The 18,334-nt window shown below is 42.3% G+C and overlaps 1 protein-coding gene across 1 annotated transcript in view; it reads left to right on the forward strand.

Annotated features, from left to right (window-relative positions):
• Positions 1 to 18,334, forward strand: part of NAV2 (neuron navigator 2) — a 201,904-nt gene that overhangs the window by 160,100 nt on the left and 23,470 nt on the right. Inside the window, exons 15-18 of the mRNA XM_049780979.1 lie at positions 4,921 to 5,004; positions 5,380 to 5,491; positions 6,925 to 7,070; positions 10,536 to 10,708. Of these exons, the coding sequence (XP_049636936.1) occupies positions 4,921 to 5,004; positions 5,380 to 5,491; positions 6,925 to 7,070; positions 10,536 to 10,708 (515 nt within the window). The remainder of the gene's footprint in view (positions 1 to 4,920; positions 5,005 to 5,379; positions 5,492 to 6,924; positions 7,071 to 10,535; positions 10,709 to 18,334) is intronic.

Raw genomic sequence — 18,334 nt, forward strand, 5'->3', positions numbered from 1 at the left:
GAGTAAAAAAACGCCAAGTAAATGATTCATTTCTGGCCCAAGGAAGACAACTTCTTGCGGATTTCTGGCTTGAGTCTGTGTCCATTCTAGAAAGTCATTGTACTTGAAAGTTTGCATGTGGAGTGCTTAACCAAGGCCGTTGGTGAGTCACAAGCACAGTAATTGTGGACTGCTGTTGCTATTACTCATTCTCTGGGCTGTCTCACATTTCTACAAAGTGGCAATTTTTTCTTTTTTCTTCAAAGCCTTTACATACTAAGCTGCTGTGTGTGTTTGATGCATGTTTATTTTCTTGATTTTTATCTAGCATTGTTCACTTTCTTCAAAGAACATCAGTCATTGAAATGAGGTCTGAATTTTGGGCTTGAGATCTTATTCAGTGTTTTGTGGATAGAGTGTTCATATCCGTCCATTTGAATTCAGAACCCAGCTCCATTCTAACTAGCTCTGGTCTCCTGGACCTCAGACAAATTGGCGAATCTTAACAACCCCCTTCCAAGTGGCTTGAGCTACTCTTCTTGTTAAGAATTACAGCTGTAAAAAAAAAAAAATTACAGCTGTGGGGCCGGAGAGATAGCATGGAGGTAAGGCGTTTGCCTTTCATGCAGAAGGACAGTGGTTCAAATCCCAGCATCCCATATGGTCCCCTGTGCCTGCCAGGGGCAATTTCTGAGCCAGGAATAACCCCTGAGCACTGCCGGGGACCCAAAAACCAAAAAAAAAAAAAAAAAAGAATTACAGCTATAATTCATTGCAACCCTCATACACATTTTTTTTTTTTTAGAAAGGAGTATTTAACTTGGATTAATTCTTCCAGGGACAAAATAAAGAGAACTTGCTTTTGGCCTTTTTGGAACTCTATTTCAAAAGAGTGACAGTGAAACTGGAGTGATAGCACAGTGGTAGGGCATTTGCCTTGCATGCGGGTAACCCAAGACTTATCCAGGTTCAATTCCTGGCATCCCACATGATCTCCTGAATCTGCCAGGAGCGATTTCTGAGCACAGAGCTAGGAAAAGTAACTCCTAAGCACCGCCAGGTGTGGCCCAAAAATCTAAATAAATAAATATTTACAAAAAAAGAGTGGGGGCTGGAGCAGTAGTGCGTGGTAGGGCTTTTGCCTTGCATGTGGCTGACTCAGGATGTACCTGGCTTCAATTCCCGGCATCCCATATGGTCCCCCAAAGCCAGGAGTGATATCTGAGCACATAGCTGGAAGTAACCCTTGAGCGTCACCGTCACCGGTTGTGGCCCAAAAAACAAAACACAAGCAAACAAACAAAAAGAGTGACAGTGAGATCCCTCACTTTATTATTATTCTAGAAGGCATTTTTTTCCCTCACAAAAGCAATTGGATCCAGTGTTGTTTTACAGCAAATATTTAGTCTTACCATACACACCATCAGCCCAGCTAACTTTTTTTTTTTAATTGTCTGCTATCTTTCTTGCTGGCCAAGCTGTGTTTGTTTTTCTAGGACAAACTACTCACAGGCACCTTCTCAGGGTGTTTTTCTACCACTTGTGTTTGTTTTCCCTGAGAATGTGAGGACAGCACTTGAGGAGGGGCTGCTGTGTGGATCTAAATGTGGCTCCAAACAGCCAGGGCCTGTATTCTCTTAGCTGCACTTATGACCCAGATTCAGTCCTTCCTCTGCCAGCCAAACGCAATCCTCTGGTTCTTCAAAGCAAGTGTGGTTTCTTCTTGGGCTTTCAAAAATACTTTTTCAGTAGTAGTCTTTCTGGGGTCAGGGTGTGTGTGTGTGTGTGTGTGTGTGTGTGTGTGTGTGGGTGTGTGTGTGTGTGTGTGTGTGTGTGTGTGTGTGTGTGTGTGTGTGTTTTGTTATTGTTGTTCTTAATTGAATAGAAAATTTGAATACCCACAGATATGGAAAGTGCTCAAATGCATAGCTAAAATAAAGCAAGGTTTGGTCATTTAAATGTAGCTTTGCCATTCCTTTGAAATATCAGTTATTCTTTTCACAATCCATGCCCTGGACCTTTTCCCTTTGTCCTCTGTGTGAATTTGGTTTTGTAACACACTCTAGGGCAAACTAAGGCCTATCTCTTTACAATGCAAGGAATTCTCTTAACTTTTAGGAGAGAGGGGGAGAGAGAGAGACAGAGAGAGAGACAGAGAGAGAGATCAGGCAATCAAAAAGAAACTAGCCAGTCTACTCAATAGTACACATCTATTATAATAAGTGCTGCATTACTCCTACTTCTTAGCCATCTCTTAGTGCTGTTGGAGAATGGAGAAAGGACTCTGCACTGAATCCTACAGACATCTTATCCTCAGCTATCCTATGTGAAGAAGAAACTTGAAAAGACCTTTGACTCCTTAGATCTCTTCTTTAGTTGAAAAGATCAGTGACCCTTCTCATTGCTCAACACAATTCTCCCCACCTTCTAAATTTATTCACTATGCCCACTAGAAATCTCCTCTGGCAGCATGATTAAATCTCACTTCTCTCAAGGCTCAGCTTTCCTCTGTTGTTCCTTTTCATTCCTTCTGTAGAATTTACAAACATATTTTAGTCAATGGTGGATATATGACATAGTCCAAATAGGCTATGCTTTATAGCTTAGAGACAAAATAGGCTTCTTCTAATACTATATAAGTTCACTCTGAAGTTGACACAGTGATAAACGTGCCCATCAACACCTTTTGTAGAGTGGGTCCTCGGTGTTGCATGATATGTGTACACTGCATCTGCCCTCTTCTAGAGCCTTTCTCCATCCCTGTTTCTGTGTTCACATGATCCCTTTTGTCACTTTCTTTTTGTTTGTTTGTTTTTGTTTTGATTTTGGAGGGAGGTAGAGTCACTCCCAGTGGCAGCATTCAGGGATTACTCTTGGCTCTATACTCAGAAATCACTCCTGGCAAGTTTGGGGGACAATATGGGATGCTAGGAATCGAACTGGGGTCCTTCCGGGTTTGGCTGTGTGCAAGGTAAACATCTTACTCTGTGCTATTGCTCTGGCCACTTTTGTCACTTTCTCATTCTTTTTTTCTTTTCTTTTTTTTTTTTGGTTCTTGGGTCACACCCAGCCTCGATCGGGGGTTACTCCTGGCTCCACGCTCAGAAATCACTCCTGACAGGCTCGGGGGACAATATGGGATGCCGGGATTTGAACCACCAACCTTCTGCATGCAAGGCAAATGCCTTACCTCCATGCTATCTCTCCGGTCCTTTCTCATTCTTTTTTTTTTTTTTTTTTTTGGTTTTTGGGCCACACCCGGTAACGCTCAGGGGTTACTCCTGGCTATGCGCTCAGAGGTTGCTCCTGGCTTGGGGGACCATATGGGACACCGGGGGATCGAACCACGGTCCCTCCAAGGCTAGCGCAGGCAAGGCAGGCACCTTACCTCTAGCGCCACTGCCTGACCTCAACCCCTTTCTCATTCTTAATCCTTCCTTCTTCAGAGAATATACTCATTCTTCTTTGTAGGGACATTGTAATTTCTTAGGGAATTGCATTTTACATACATGTTCATTTGTTACTTCATTTAATATTGATAATTACTCTGAAAGGCAAATTGAAAATTCTCTGAGAAACAGAGGTCAGTGGGATCAGAAAATAGACCTTCATTTTTATTGATTTAACAGTATTATTGGGATCTCCATAAGTATGGGCCCATTCTCACATACAACTCTGTGTCCTTGCACTGACTTTAGGCACACAAAGTTGTTTCTTGCTTCTATAAATGGTAGCAGAAAAGATTGTAGGCAAGAAAGCAGCATATTTGTATTAATCAATTCTGTGATATACCTTTTTGTTCCACTTTTTTTTTTTTTTTTTTGGTTTTTGGTTTTTGGGTCACATCGGCCAATGCTCAGGGGCCACTCCTGGCTCTATGCTCAGAAATTGCCCCTGGCAGGCACAGAGGACCATATGGGATGCTGAGATTCAAACCACCATCCTTCTGCATGAAAGGCAAATGCCTTACCTCCATGCTATCTCTCTGGCCCCTTTGTTCCACATTTTTAATATCTCAACAGTAAGTACCTATTTCAGTTATAATTGGCAGCATCTAAAAATACATTGCAATATATAGAATAATAAGTGTGTTCTGAGAGAGAGATATCAAAGTCCAAGTAACACTGGGGAGAAGTTGGAACTCCCTGGGAAGCCAGGGAAGATTCCCCCCAAGGAGGTAGCAGATGGGTCTTTCAATAACTTTTTATTAACAAGATTATAACAAGCAAACTATGCCAACCACTTTGTTCATTCATCTTCTAAACATGCTGGATAAGAGTCTCCCCTGTGATCCTGGGGAGCAAAAGGTCATCCTGCAATCAAGTAGAGGTGAGAGAAGTCATCCATCACAAAACTATACACAAATTATCTTTGTAACTGATGCTGCCAAGCACACATGCAGGCCAGTATGCTTTGGAGATGACTCTAGGCTAGAGTCTAGGTGGAAACCAACCCATCCTGGAGATATGGGGTCCCAGAGACAGATTTTCTGAGGAGTGTTAGAACTTGGCAATTGGATACTGAGCAGACAGCTTTCCAGGTGGGGCAAAGTGAGCAGAAAAGCAGAAAAACATGGGGTGTTTTCTTAAGGACAAGACATTTTAGAGTAGGGCCAGGGTTGATAGTATAATAGGTAGGGCATTTTCATTGCACACATCCTATTTAGGTTTTATCCTTATCAACCCATATGGTCCCCCAAGTTTGCCAGGAGTAATTCCTGAGCATGGAGACAGGATTAAGCCCTGAGCATAACCAGTTGTAGCCCAAAAATAAATAAGAGAGAGAAATAAAAAGATTCTAAAAAAATGAACTCCAAAGAATGAGGAGGAATGGTGTTTTCAAGGCTGAAGAACTATCTAAGTGCCTCCCTGAGAGGATTTCCCTGGAGACCTCCAGGCCATGTGCATTCTACCTCTGAGACTGTCTTCCACTTACTTCCAGGCACATCTCGTGGCAGCATTTGAACAGAGCCTTGGAAACATGACCATCAGGCTCCAGAGTCTGACCATGACGGCTGAGCAGAAGGTAAGCCAGAAAAGGGGACACCTTTTTCATCAGATGTGTATTTAACAAACTGAACAGAAAATAACTATCTTGTCTTCTCCCATACCATATTCGTTGCAGAGATTTCAGTGCATTTTCTGAGCAATTGGGATTGGTTGGGTGTAGTCCATGTGAAGAGTGAAAACAAGTCTAACTTCGTACAGAAGTTGACCCTGGTTCGCTTCCTAGTGCTTTAGTTTGCCAATGGGAAACTAGCCCAGCTTACTATTTCAGACATGGTCTTTTCAGAATGCCTTCACATTGTTTCCACCCCAATTTGAAGCCAAGTAGCACTTCAATTAAGTCTGTACAGGAAGATTTTTGGATGATCAAATTTTTGTTGTTATTGTTCCTCAGGATTCAGAGCTGAATGAGTTAAGGAAAACCATCGAGCTGCTAAAGAAACAGAATGCAGCTGCCCAGGCTGCTATTAATGGAGTCATTAACACACCAGAGCTCAACTGCAAAGGTAAAGGCAGAGAAACAACCTTTAGTCCAAGGCCAGGCCTGCCCTTAAGAGCTTTCTCCTGGCAGGGGGTAGAGGCCTGAGTCAGTTGGAAGTTCCTTGGAAGAAAATACTCTTATTCCAGTTACTGCTGGACAGTTGTTTTAGCTCATCTTCCTCTTATGTATCTCAACAAAAAAAATTTATGCTGATGAGAAAGTGTCTCACAGCCTCTAATTTTACTATTGCTTGTTTTACATACTTATGGATGTAATATAGACTGAATTGACTCATGCCTTATACTTCCAGAAAAGTATATGAATAAATTTGCTTGGTCTAGTGTATCTTACTTGGAGACAAAGAACCTTGAGCGTGAAGATGAGGGGTCTCCTGCAATGGTACTAACAACAGGAAAAATAGAAGTAGTGGGTGAGGGCCCGGAGAGATAGCACAGCGTTGTTTGCCTTGCAATCAGCCAATCCAGGACCTGAGGTGGTTGGTTCGAATCCCGGTGTCCCATATGGTCTCCTGTGCCTGCCAGAAGCTATTTCTGAGCAGACAGCCAGGAGTAACCCCTGAGCACCACCGGGTGTGGCCCAAAAAAAAAAAAAAAAAAGTAGTGGGTGACAGCTAACATTTATAGAATACTCAGTGTCTAAGCACTAGACTAAACCCTTTTAGTCACCTTTTTCCTTTCTGCATCTATCTTCTGGGGTCAATATTGGCTCTCTCTGATATGTACTGATTAGAGCACTTGAATGTCAGAGGTGAGGTCATGCCCTGAATCTCAGATTAGTAAAAAAGAGAAAGGGTTCTAAATCCCTCATCTGTTTGTCTCTGATGCTCTGGATGATGAGACTGTAGATAATGCAGAAAGAAAATTTTAAGCCCACTTTGTCTCGGTATCTCTGCCATTTCCAGCTATTCTACTTCTAGCAGTAAAACAGATCTCCTGAAAAGGTTGAAATAAAGTTGGCATGGAAAGGATTGGCAAGGATTGGCCTGGCAGAGTGGAGGGCAAAGAGAATTCCTGGGAGAAAGAACAGATGAGGTAGATGTGGCATTTCTAGAAGATAGGGAGAAGTAGCAATGGTGAGGGGAGTGCTAATAACATCTGTGACTCCTATTGCAGATTAAGTCCACATTTGAGTTTCTAGTTAAGTCTTCAGCAAGTTAATGTTGCTGAATTTAAATTTAAAGTTAGCAAGTTGATGATGAAAAATCTTTCCCAAGCAGCTCCTATAAAGTAAAGAGAGCATGTCTTCATATCATTAACTAAAGAGGGCATTGGACTGACTTACCCAAGGATTATGAAAACAACCAGGGAACAGTAGAAGGGTTATCTAATGAGAAATTTCTGGTTGTGGAGATGTGTGGATTTAGATGTAAAGATTCTTTCCAGGACAGAGGCATGAGCTCAGGGGTTCCATGGCTCATCTTCTGCCTTGGGTTTCCAGGCAATGGTACTTCGCAATCTGCTGACCTCCGCATCCGCAGGCAGCATTCTTCAGACAGTGTCTCCAGCATTAACAGTGCCACCAGCCACTCCAGCGTGGGCAGCAACATAGAGAGTGATTCCAAGAAGAAGAAGAGAAAGAACTGGGTGAGCATACACCGAAAGATTTTTATGATTACAGTGTCAGCCTCAGAAATGGTGGCTTCCCCCTTTGAATCCCCCTGGTCAAGCCTAGGTGAGTTCTTCACTTCCAGGTTGAACCCAAAGAAAGGGTTTTTGGATAGGTTTCTCCCTAAATCAGTGTTGTGCTCAGCCAGATACCTAGAACTGATGAAACCTGGCTATCTTACCTGGCCATTTCATGAGACTCTGTGAATGTTTACCTTTCATCTGTGTGTCATTCCTTCCTTCTCATTCATTGGCCACAAAGCTCCAGGAACTAGGGCCAAGTTATTCTTCTGTGGTATTGTCTTAGTTCCACAATATTTTGGGGAGGGAGTGAATATTTCTATTATCTCGTGATAACTAGAATCTCTATCTATACTCTCACAGTTGCCCGTGGCAGCAGTAAACCAGTTTCTCTGAAAAAGTTTTGGCTATGTCCTATAAATAAAATAAGTTTCATAATACATATATGATAAATTTGCAAATGGTCCTAGGCTAAAGGGCTGCCTCTCACAATGGCAAACTTCCCCGACAGAGTAATGCTTTGTGTTTCCTTGAATCCCAGTAAACTGTGTGGTATCCTTCCATGGGATCTTGAGCAGATCCCCCCTCTCAAAAGTTCCCATTCCCTTCCCCATGCCATCTTGACCTGCTTTCATACTGCAGTTCTTATTGATGGTGACATACCATTAGGGCTATAGGGCTGCCCTAAATTATCTGAGGTTTGGTTAGCCAGGACTCAAAGGGCACCATTTGTCATTGTTGCCAGCATTGAGTTTCACAGTATCTTCTGTGTCCTCATTTATTCCATCCAGTTCTCATTCATTTTGTGTTATCTTGGATGGGAGGCAAGGTCCACTGAGAATGGAGCTGAAGTGACCCTCTCATCAGTCTGATGAAATTTTTTCCTTTATATTACTAATGCTTTTATTTAATTCATTTGCTATGACTTAAATAGAATTAATTTAGGCTTCAGTTTTTAATATGCCTTTGAATATATCTTCTGATTGAATTATCAAACTGATGAGAGGATTAGTTCTAGGAATTATAGTGATTATTCATTATTTCTTTTAAGAAATATATATATATTTTTTCTCATTAAACAACTCTTGATTATTGGTAAAATTGAGGAAGATGGATTATTGGCTTCCTCTGCCAATTCCAATGCTTACTTCTATTTAATCTTTGTAATCTCCTCTTCCCCTGGGCATTTTTCCAGGGTAGAGACAAAGATTTAGGTTGATATTTTCTCTGCCAGATCTTTCTGTTTCTATGAGTACTCTTTAGAAATATGATCAGAGAAAAAGGGAAAGAAACAAAATTTAGATCTTACCATAAACTGTGGATGAGCAAGCAACTACGGATAAGATCACTGATCCTATGAAAAATCTAATGAATTCAGAATGGCCTGTTTTCCGAATTTCTTAGTGACTAAGAGCATCTAGAATGTTTTAGTAGGAGAAATGACTTTAAAAGAAAGAAATTACACTGTAAAGACCCTTTCTTAAAACTTAACTTTTAATTTTGGCTTTCCGATATTTTTATTTTTGAGGGGTGGCGATATTGGACCATACTGGCTATGTTCAGGGGCCATTCCTCTCTCTGTGCTTCAGAGTCACTCTTTGTAGGGTTTGGGGCACCAAGTATGGTGCTGAGGATCAAACTGGGATCAGCTATGTGCAAGTTCTTTCACTCCTGTACTATCTCTCCAGCTCTATTTTTGGCTGAAGAGTCCTTTTGGTCCTTTTGGCCACTTTTTTTGGGGGGGGGTGGGTGGGAAACAATTGTGATCAACAGAATTCTTTATAGTTGAATTTGAGATATACAGTGAGTCAGGGCCCTTCCCACCACCAGTGTTAACCTCCTTCCACTAATGGTCCTAAAGTACATCCTATACCACCACCTTTTGCCCCCTGGCCTGCAGTATAACAGGCTCCTGTAAGCTTAATTTGTTTAAGTTTAGGTCCATTTTTTTCTATTATTGTTGACTTTGGCTTGGATATTTAGTCCTCTCTTTATTTCCATGCCAATGCATCTGAGAATACCTATTTTTGGCTTTCTAAAAGACAGTGACATTAAATTTTGTTCTGTTTTAGTTTGGGCCACATCCAACAGTGCTCAGGTCTTTCTCTGGCTCTGTGATCATGAATCACATATGGGATGCCAGGGATTGAACCTATTTCAGCTGCATGGAAGGCAAAGCACCCTGTCTCCTATACTACTGCTTTTTTTGTTTGTTTTTTTTGTTTTTTGGGCCACACCCAGTGGTGCTCAGGGGTTACTCCTGGCTGTCTGCTCAGAAATAGCTCCTGGCAGACACGGGGACCATATGGGACACCGGGATTTGAACCAACCACCTTTGGTCCTTGCAAGGCAAACACCGCTGTGCTATCTCTCTGGGCCCTATACTACTGCTTTTGTCCATACTTTTTTATGCCCTTCTTAAAAATTTCCAGGCCCATATCTTGGTTTGGAAAATTTCTAATATACCAGTTCCCTTTTCTCTATATGGTTAACGTATTTCTTTAAAATATCCATTTTTTTATTATTAAGTAAGATGACTGTTCCTTATATAAGTAAATATATATAAAATTATATAAAAAGAACAAACATGTCATGTCCCCCAATTGCACTGGAGGCTGCTACCACCCTTCTAGCAATAGTTTTAGCATCCCCTGAGAATGAGGGTCAGAAGACTTTATCAACCACTTTAGGGAATGATGGTATCGACAAATAACTAATGAGAATATAAGAGCAGTTCTCAGCCAGATAGAGAAGCTGTAAGGCCTGGATGGCAAGAGACTTCCCAACACACCATTCCCTTCCTTTTATAATGCCAGAAAATGGACCTGATACACTGAAAGATCCATGGTCTAATTTAAAGCCTCTTCTGTGTGTGGTGTTTAAACTTAGCTATGTTGTGTCTGAAGAGTCCAAAGGTCTTTCCCTGTCACTAGCTTTCTCTGTTAAAAATTGTCTTTTTTCCTCCCCTTTCCCCATCTTTTTTTTTTTTTTTTTTTTTGCTTGCATTTTCTCTGGCAGGTCAATGAGGTAAGCAAGACCACCTTTACTCAGATACCAAGCTAACCCATCCATTGATATGACTAACCTCATCCGCATCCATCACCTGTGTCTGAGCATCCCGCTTTGTCACCCTGTAACCTCATCCTCCTGACACCCCTCTGCTGAGCCAGACTCTGTCTTGCCGATAGCCTCTAGTCAAGGGTAGGCATGGAATGTTACCCAGAGGTCCAGTCCTTCAGCTGTCAGCACTAGATGACTCCTCTTCCTTAATACACTGATTTGAAAGAGCCTTTGGGAATCTTTTTTGTTGGTGGGTGAAAAATTGGTGGGAGAAGGAATTGCTCTTGAGCTGCATGTCTCTGGTTTGCCAAGGCCTCAGCTCAGTTGCAGCCACTTAGCAAGCTGACAGTCTTGTGTATTCAGTTACGCAGCTCCTTCAAGCAAGCTTTTGGGAAAAAGAAGTCTCCCAAGTCAGCATCCTCTCATTCAGACATCGAAGAGATGACCGATTCTTCTTTGCCTTCTTCACCAAAGTTGCCACATAATGGATCCACAGGCTCCACTCCACTGCTGAGAAATTCTCACTCCAACTCTCTGTAAGTCTGATGGGGTCAGAGGGCACTGTGAACTCCTACCTCCTGCCTAGCTAGGAATGGCTTAGAGACCTGTCAGAACTTAGATATTCCTTGAAATCATTTACAACTTTACAACTTGCTTTCATAGCATTGTGAGTGTTCTTTCAGGGTTTTAGGGCTAGAGAGATTAAAAGAGAAAGGAAACATAAGGTTTTTCTGGTAGAACAAGTATATCTAATTAATTAGCTGACAATGTTTAACCTCTCTGTTACTATTTGGTCATCGAATTGGCACAGTGGGTGTTTACTAATCTTGTTATAAGAACTGAAAAGATAAATGGATATGAAAGAGCTATAACCATCTTGCTAAAAAGGAGAATGAGTATTGTGAGTGTTAATAATTTTTGCTGAAATTTTGCTTGATTTGATTGTCACAAGATTGAGATTGCATTGTTTTTTCCTTAATCAGGATTTGACATTGACCTGAAACTCAACTATGAATAACTGTAAATCATGGCACCTTATTATTTAATATCAAAAAAATTTTGTTTTGGTTTTGGGTCACACCCGGCTTCGCTCAAGGGTTACTTCTGGCTCTATGCTCAGAAAGCACTCCTGGCAGGTTTGGGGGACCATGTTGGATGCTGGGATTCAAGCCAACCTTCTGCATGCAAGGCAAACCCTCTACCTCCATGCTATCTCTCTGGCCCCAATAGAAAATTTTTTAATTAAAAAAACAATTTTGGGGCCTGGAGAGATAGCACAGCGGTGTTTGCATTGCAAGCAGCCGATCCAGGACCAAAGGTGGTTGGTTCGAATCCCGGTGTCCCATTTGGTCCCCCGTGCCTGCCAGGAGCTATTTCTGAGCAGATAGCCAGGAGTAACCCCTGAGCACCGTCGGGTGTGGCCCAAAAACAAAAAAACAAAAAACAAAAAACAAAACAACAACAACAACAAAAAAAAAACAATTTTGGCCTTGGCTCAGGGCCAATGATGTTGCTTGCCTACAGAGCATATGCGTCATGTGTATAAATCCCTCAGTTTGGTTCCCAGCACAACAATTAAAAAAAAATGGTGTTGACTCTGAGTTCAAAGCTTAGATATTGAAAGTCTTAAAAAACAAAAAAAAAACAAAAACAAAAAAAAAAAAACCCGGGCCCAGAGAGATAGCACAGCAGCGTTTACCTTGCAAGCAGCCAATCCAGGACCAAAGGTGATTGGTTCAAATCCCGGTGTCCCATATGATCCCCCGTGCCTGTCAGGAGCTATTTCTGAGCAGACAGCCAGGAGTAAGCCCTGAGCAACGCCGGGTGTGGCCCAAAAACCAAAAACACCCAACAACAACAAAATGGAGACCCTTACACTTATAGTTTTTTATGCCAAAGGGTTCTGTTTTTATAAAATAAATCATCCATCACCATCAACTCCTAGTAAAAACAAATGAACAATTTACCCCTAGTACAGTGATAAAGAAGTAGATTTAAATCAGCTGGTTTTGTTTTGAGAGGTAAGATTTGATTTTGGTGCTATTCTTTACAGAAAGGAGATAGCCATATATCTTACTCAGCCAACTTCCCATGATTTCTGAGGAACACCCACTGATCATTGCTTCATTAGGGATCTAAATTTCTTTTTCTGTCTGAAAATATAAGGCCCCTACTCTAGAGTAATGTTTCTCAACTAGACACCACCACCACCACCAAAGAGCTATAGTTGAAAACTGTCTAAATGGGGAGCCTTAAATGAGACTGAGGGAGAGGCAACCATTAATACAGAAGACACAGAAAAGACATTGGGTTGGAAAAAGGCTGAAAAACTCCTTTCTGCATGCAAACATAGGTATGCCTTAGGATTGGTGCCTCGATGGTTCCCTGCAGCAGAGAGAAAGATTGTTCAACCTTGTAAAGTTCAAGTTAGACCATTATCAGTGACATAAGGTAGTAATGGGAGAATGGAACCTCTGGGATTGGGGCCAGAAGAGCCACTGAGCTGGGGTTAGACTGGAGAGCAGTATAGAGCAGGGGTTGTGGTGGAGGGGTCATTCACACAGATATCCTGCCCACTGAAAATAGCCTGGGTAGGTATTCCAAAGCAACCTTCCCAAAGAGGTAAAGATGTAGAGACAGCATCCGCTAGTCCCAACTGCACATTAACTGCTTGCTTGGAATTCTTGTGGCAGACAGGAAATGGAGAGGAGACAACAGATAGCCCTACACTCCCAACAAAGTAGGTCTTCATTTTAATCATTTAAAATGATTTCATTTAATCAGATTAGCAGCTCCTTTTCTCTTGAGAACATTAAGAGAGTATCCTACCTCATGCCCTGCCCAGTGATGTTTATGTTTATAAATGATTTAACTACGTATGTATGAGTCCCTTTCTACATCTAGGGGCTCAAAATGACAAAATATCTGTGATTTTTGTGTCTACCTGTATCGCAGCTCAGTTCAACTATTTCTTGGTCATGAAAAAAAAGAAAGCATTCCATTAATTCTTTATTGATTATTTTTAAGTTTGGGGATTTGTTTGGTGTTTATTTTTGTTTGTTTTCTGATATGGGGTGGGGATTACAACTCACCCTCCTAGCACACAGAAACTGTTCTGGATGGGGCCAGAGAGATAGCACAGCAGTAGGGTGCTACATGTGGCCAACCTAAGAGGGACCCGGTTTGATTCTTGACACCATATGGTCCCCCAGTTTACCAAGGGTGACTTCTGAGTGCAGAACCAGGAGTAACCCCTGAGCACTGCTGGGTGCTCAATCAATCAGTCAATCAATAAAGTTTTAAAAAATGAAACTATGGGGCTGGGAAGGTGGCGCTAGAGGTAAGGTGTCTGCCTTGCAAGCGCTAGCGTAGGACGGACCGAGGTTCAATCCCCCCAAAAGTTACTGAAAGCTGAAAATGGGAAAATTTCTTAAGAGGTTGAAAGAGATAGAGAAGAGGGACAAAGATTAAACTCCAGTACATGAGGTTAAGGAAGAAAATGCTGAGCAAGCCAGTGAAATGGGAGGGAAATTAGGAGCAGAGAGAAAGAACTTTTCAGAGGAGAGATTACTAACTGAGCCAAGTGCTGCCAGGCAGCCAAGAAGGATGGGAGAGAGCTGTGAGGTTGCACACAGCTTTTAAAGGCTCTCATAGTCCATCACAAAGACTCTGCTTCCAAACCACTTTCCCCAGAGGACTGGGTGTGGCTGACTCTCCCACCCTATTCTGACATTCCACAGCATCCATGGACACTGAAAATGTTTGTTTTTGGTGTCTCTTTTTTTTCCTAGAGGGTGGGCAGAAAGCAAATGCTATTTCCAACCTTGAAGGGTGTATAAGAATGTACAAATCTAGATGTGAGGGGGAGTTCAAAGAAGAAAACAAGAAGAAGAAGAAAAAAAAAAGTGAAAGCCCTACCAGTGGATAAAAGAAATGGTTGTGTGGGAGCACTGTTTCCCATTCTCAAGAGACTTAAAATTAGGTACCCATCAACCCTCTCTTCTGGCCAAGACAGCGAGAATACAGTGAGTGAATATGCACCATGTATGTTTGCCTCCATGTGTGCTCCAGGAGGTGGACTAGAACATACTGTGTCTGTATAGCTCAGAGCAGTGGTTTTTCAGCCTCCAATCATAGTTAAGCAGATCTACTAGAGTGGATCCTGACTTTGGTGTTTTTGTTTGCTTTAGCTTGGGGGCCACATCCAGAGATGCTCAGGGTAACTCCTGGCTCTGCACCCAGAAATTACTTCTGATAAGCTCTGGAAAACCAGATAGAATACTGGAGATCAAACCTGGGTCAGCTGCATGCAAAGCAGTACTGTACTGTTGCTCCATCACTATGACTGTGGTTTTTTAAAATTTATTTAATTTATTTTGGTCTTTGGGTCACACCTGGCAGTGCTCAGGGGTTATTCCTGGCTCTATGCTCAGAAATCACCCCTGGCAGGCACAGGGGACCATATGGGATGCCGGGATTTAAACCACCGTCCTTCTGCATGAAAGACAAACACCTTACCTCCATGCTATCTCTCCGGCCCTTACTTTTACTTTTTGGGTCACATCTGGTGCTCTGGGGTTACTCCTGGCTTTGTACTCAGAAGTTGCTCCTAGCAGGCTCAGAGGACCATATGGGATGCTAGGATTCAAACTGCCATCCATCCTATGTTGGCCTCATGCAAGGCAAACGCCTTGCTGCTGTGCTATCGCTTTGGCCCAACTTGCATTTTTTTTTTTATTTTTTTATTTATTTTTTTTATTTTTTATTTTTTTTAGTTTTTGGGCCACACCCGGCGGTGCTCAGGGGTTACTCCTGGCTGTCTGCTCAGAAATAGCTCCTGGCAGGCACGGGGGACCATATGGGACACCGGGATTCGAACCAACCACCTTTGGTCCTGGGTCAGCTGCTTGCAAGGCAAACGCCCGCTGTGCTATCTCTCCGGGCCCCCAACTTGCATTTTTAATGGGCACATTCATCTCTCTTGCCTCATATCCCAGCTTTGAACTCCCCGCACTGATGTTTATACCACCTCCTCATGAAGATAGTGATATGACAGAACTAAACAGAATAGTACACTTCAGCGGTCTTGGTCATGCATTCAATAAACATTTGCCAAGCCAGTTATTATGTGTTGTTCAATTTTGTCAGACACCAAACATTGTGGAGAGAGCCCTGGATCTGCAGGCACTGGCTGTTGGTGAAGGGAGGCCTAGAAGACAGATCAGTCTAACCAAATTATGTGTAACAACAAATATGTGATCCAAAAAGGATGGTGCTCAGACAATGGGATAGAGATTTATGCTTTTCTGAGGTCGCTGGGCAAGAACTTATTATAATTATAATCTTTTTGCTTGAAGGATGTTCTGCCCACCCAGCCACTCCACTGTGCATCCATAAGAACAGGTCATTTTGGAATGTACAGGAGTTTTTTGTATTAACTTTTTCCTGATGAGTGGGGGATGGAGGGCACACTAAGCAATGCTCAGTGGTTATTTCTGGCTCGCACTCAGAAATCACTCCTAGCTGTGCTTGTAGGACCATATCAAATGTTAGGGATAAAAAGTCAAGTACTCTACCTACTATAATATTATACTGCTCAAGTCCCAGGTGCTTTGTGTTTTTGGTGCAGTACAGCTCCTCCCAGCACAGATCTCCTGGTTTTAGTCTACATGGTATTGTATATGAACAAGGTTTGTAAAATAGCCCATGTCATGGTCAGAGTACACAAAGTAGGTGCCAAGCAAATCTAGCCTTATTGAGAAAATGTTAAGGGGAAAACACTGGGAAGGAGACTAGAACATAATGCTTTGCCATGGTTTGCTGGTCAGCACTGGCTCAGTGTGAATGAAGCCAGCTGTTCTCTGCAGCTAACCAGAACCTTGAGAACTATGCAGGGCACAGTTTGGCGAAGACCGAACTTTCAGTGGAATTTTGTTGCTTTACACTCCGTTTATACCAGGAAACTGTTGAACACTCAAAAAAAGAACTGGTTTTTTGCAAGCTCTTCCTGAAAGCCAAAAAAAAAAAAAAAAAAACTCATAATAAGCATGATTTAGAAACCACAGGCTAGTCAAAGCAAAGAGCTGAGGCGAAAAGGATGATCTCAATTCTAAAGGTATTTCTGTCTCTCTCTGTCTCTGTTTCTGTCTTTCTCTCTATCAATTTTGTCCCAAATCTGGTGGTCTCAGTTTCTCAAAGGTACAAAATGGAAATAATTTGCAGTATCTGCAAGATTCCATTACAGGCCTCAAAAAGCAGTGAAGTGAAAAGGTTCCCTTGGCTGCTGGAATATCTTAAAACTTGGAGTTGACTTTCTTACTCTTTCCCCACTTTGCATCTCTCAAGTCACTACAGTTCAGGTGAAGGGCAAGAAAATAGCAACCAAAAATCAAAAATGTTGGCTGTTGAGGTGTGAAATTTTTCTTCTAGCCTTTCTGCCCCCAAAGTATAATTACCATTTTTTTTTAACAATTATAAATGGTTTTCCTTTGGCAAGGAACATTTCCACACCCTTGACCAGTTTTACAGGTTAGGTTTTCTTTGGCTCCAAATCCAGTACTCGGGTCTTAGGCTCCTGTGATCACTTCTGAGAGACCACATGTTTGCCGTGTCTTTCTGTTCAGTTTTGTAACTTTAGGAACCTGAGAACTAGCACTCAGGCATGAGCTCTTGTATGTCTCTCCCTCACTCTTCCCCTCTCTCTCTCTCTCCTCCCTGCCCCCTCCACTTTCTCTCCTGGCTCACTTCTTTCCCTAGTTGCTAGGATTTTTTTATTTTAATTTTTTAAATTCTTTTTTTTTTTTTTTTTTTTTTTTGGTTTTTGGGCCACACCCGGTGACGCTCAGGGGTTACTCCTGGCTATGCGCTCAGAAGTCGCTCCTGGCTTGGGGGACCATATGGGATGCCGGGGGATCGAACCGCGGTCCGTCTCCTAGGCTAGCGCAGGTAAGGCAGGCACCTTACCTCGAGCGCCACCGCCCGGCCCCTAAATTTAAATTCTTAACACTAAAGTTCATTATGGCTAAAATTTTCCTCTTTGTGATGTTTTATCAGTTATTTGCAGAGTAAACCTAAATAATCAAATAAGGGGTCCTATGAGGGGGGGACGACACAACAGACAAAACAATTGGCCCTGCTGTGAAGCTTTATCTTTCCTTACTTTTTTTTTTCTGGGAGGGTCACACCTGGCAGCACTCAGGGGTTACTTCTGGTTCCATGCTCAGAAATCGCTCCTGGCAGGCACTGGGGACCATATGGAATGCTGGGATTCGAACCACTGTCCTTCTGCATGCAAGGCAATCTCTATCTATGCTATCTCTCTGGCCCCTTATCTTTATTTCTTGCTTTGGGGGCAAAGCTTTTGATGCTCAGGGCTTACTCCTAGCTCTGAACTCATCTTTTATTCACTCTTGGCTATGCTCAGGGGAACATCTGGGGTGCCGTGAACAAACCTAGGTCAGGCACATTTCAAGGCAGGTGTCTTACCCAGTGTACTATCACTCTGGCCCCTTCGGCAGCATTTTTAGATAAAACTTTGACTCCAGGCCAGAGTGATAGCACAGCAGTAGAGCATTTGCCTTGCATGCTACTGACCCAAGACTGACCCGGGTTCAGTTCCTGGCATCCCATATGGTCTCCCAACCCTGACAGGAGTGATTTCTGAGTGCAGAGCCAGGAGTGACCCCTGAGCACTGCTGGTGTGGCCCTAAAATAAAAAAAAAACAAACAACTTTGACTTCATGGGCTAGGGCACATGCTTATATGTGGGAAGCCTGGGGTTTGAGCCCAAAGTTGGCATATTTTTCCTGAATACTACCAAGTGTGGCCCCAAAACCAACAGAAAAATACTTTGGTTTTCTTAGCCACTCATTCCTTTATGGCCTAAGTATTTTCTCTTCCTTGTCACCAACTTTTAAGCACTAGGGGGAAGGGCATTAAACAATGTTATTTTTTTTATTAGACACACAGGATAATAGATTTTTTACTTTGTCCAGAAACAAGCTCCTTTTACTTAGATCTTTAAGTTTATTTCCCTTCTTTTCAACTAAAAATCAGACTCCCAGTTCTTTGACCTCAGAGTGTTCAATTTTTAAAACAGAGATCTGACCTTGTTGCTTGAGTGACTTCAAATATCTTTGGCCATGTGATACTATTATAGGAAA

This window comes from Suncus etruscus, chromosome 9 (assembly GCF_024139225.1).
Source record: "Suncus etruscus isolate mSunEtr1 chromosome 9, mSunEtr1.pri.cur, whole genome shotgun sequence".
Taxonomy (NCBI): Eukaryota; Metazoa; Chordata; class Mammalia; order Eulipotyphla; family Soricidae; genus Suncus; species Suncus etruscus.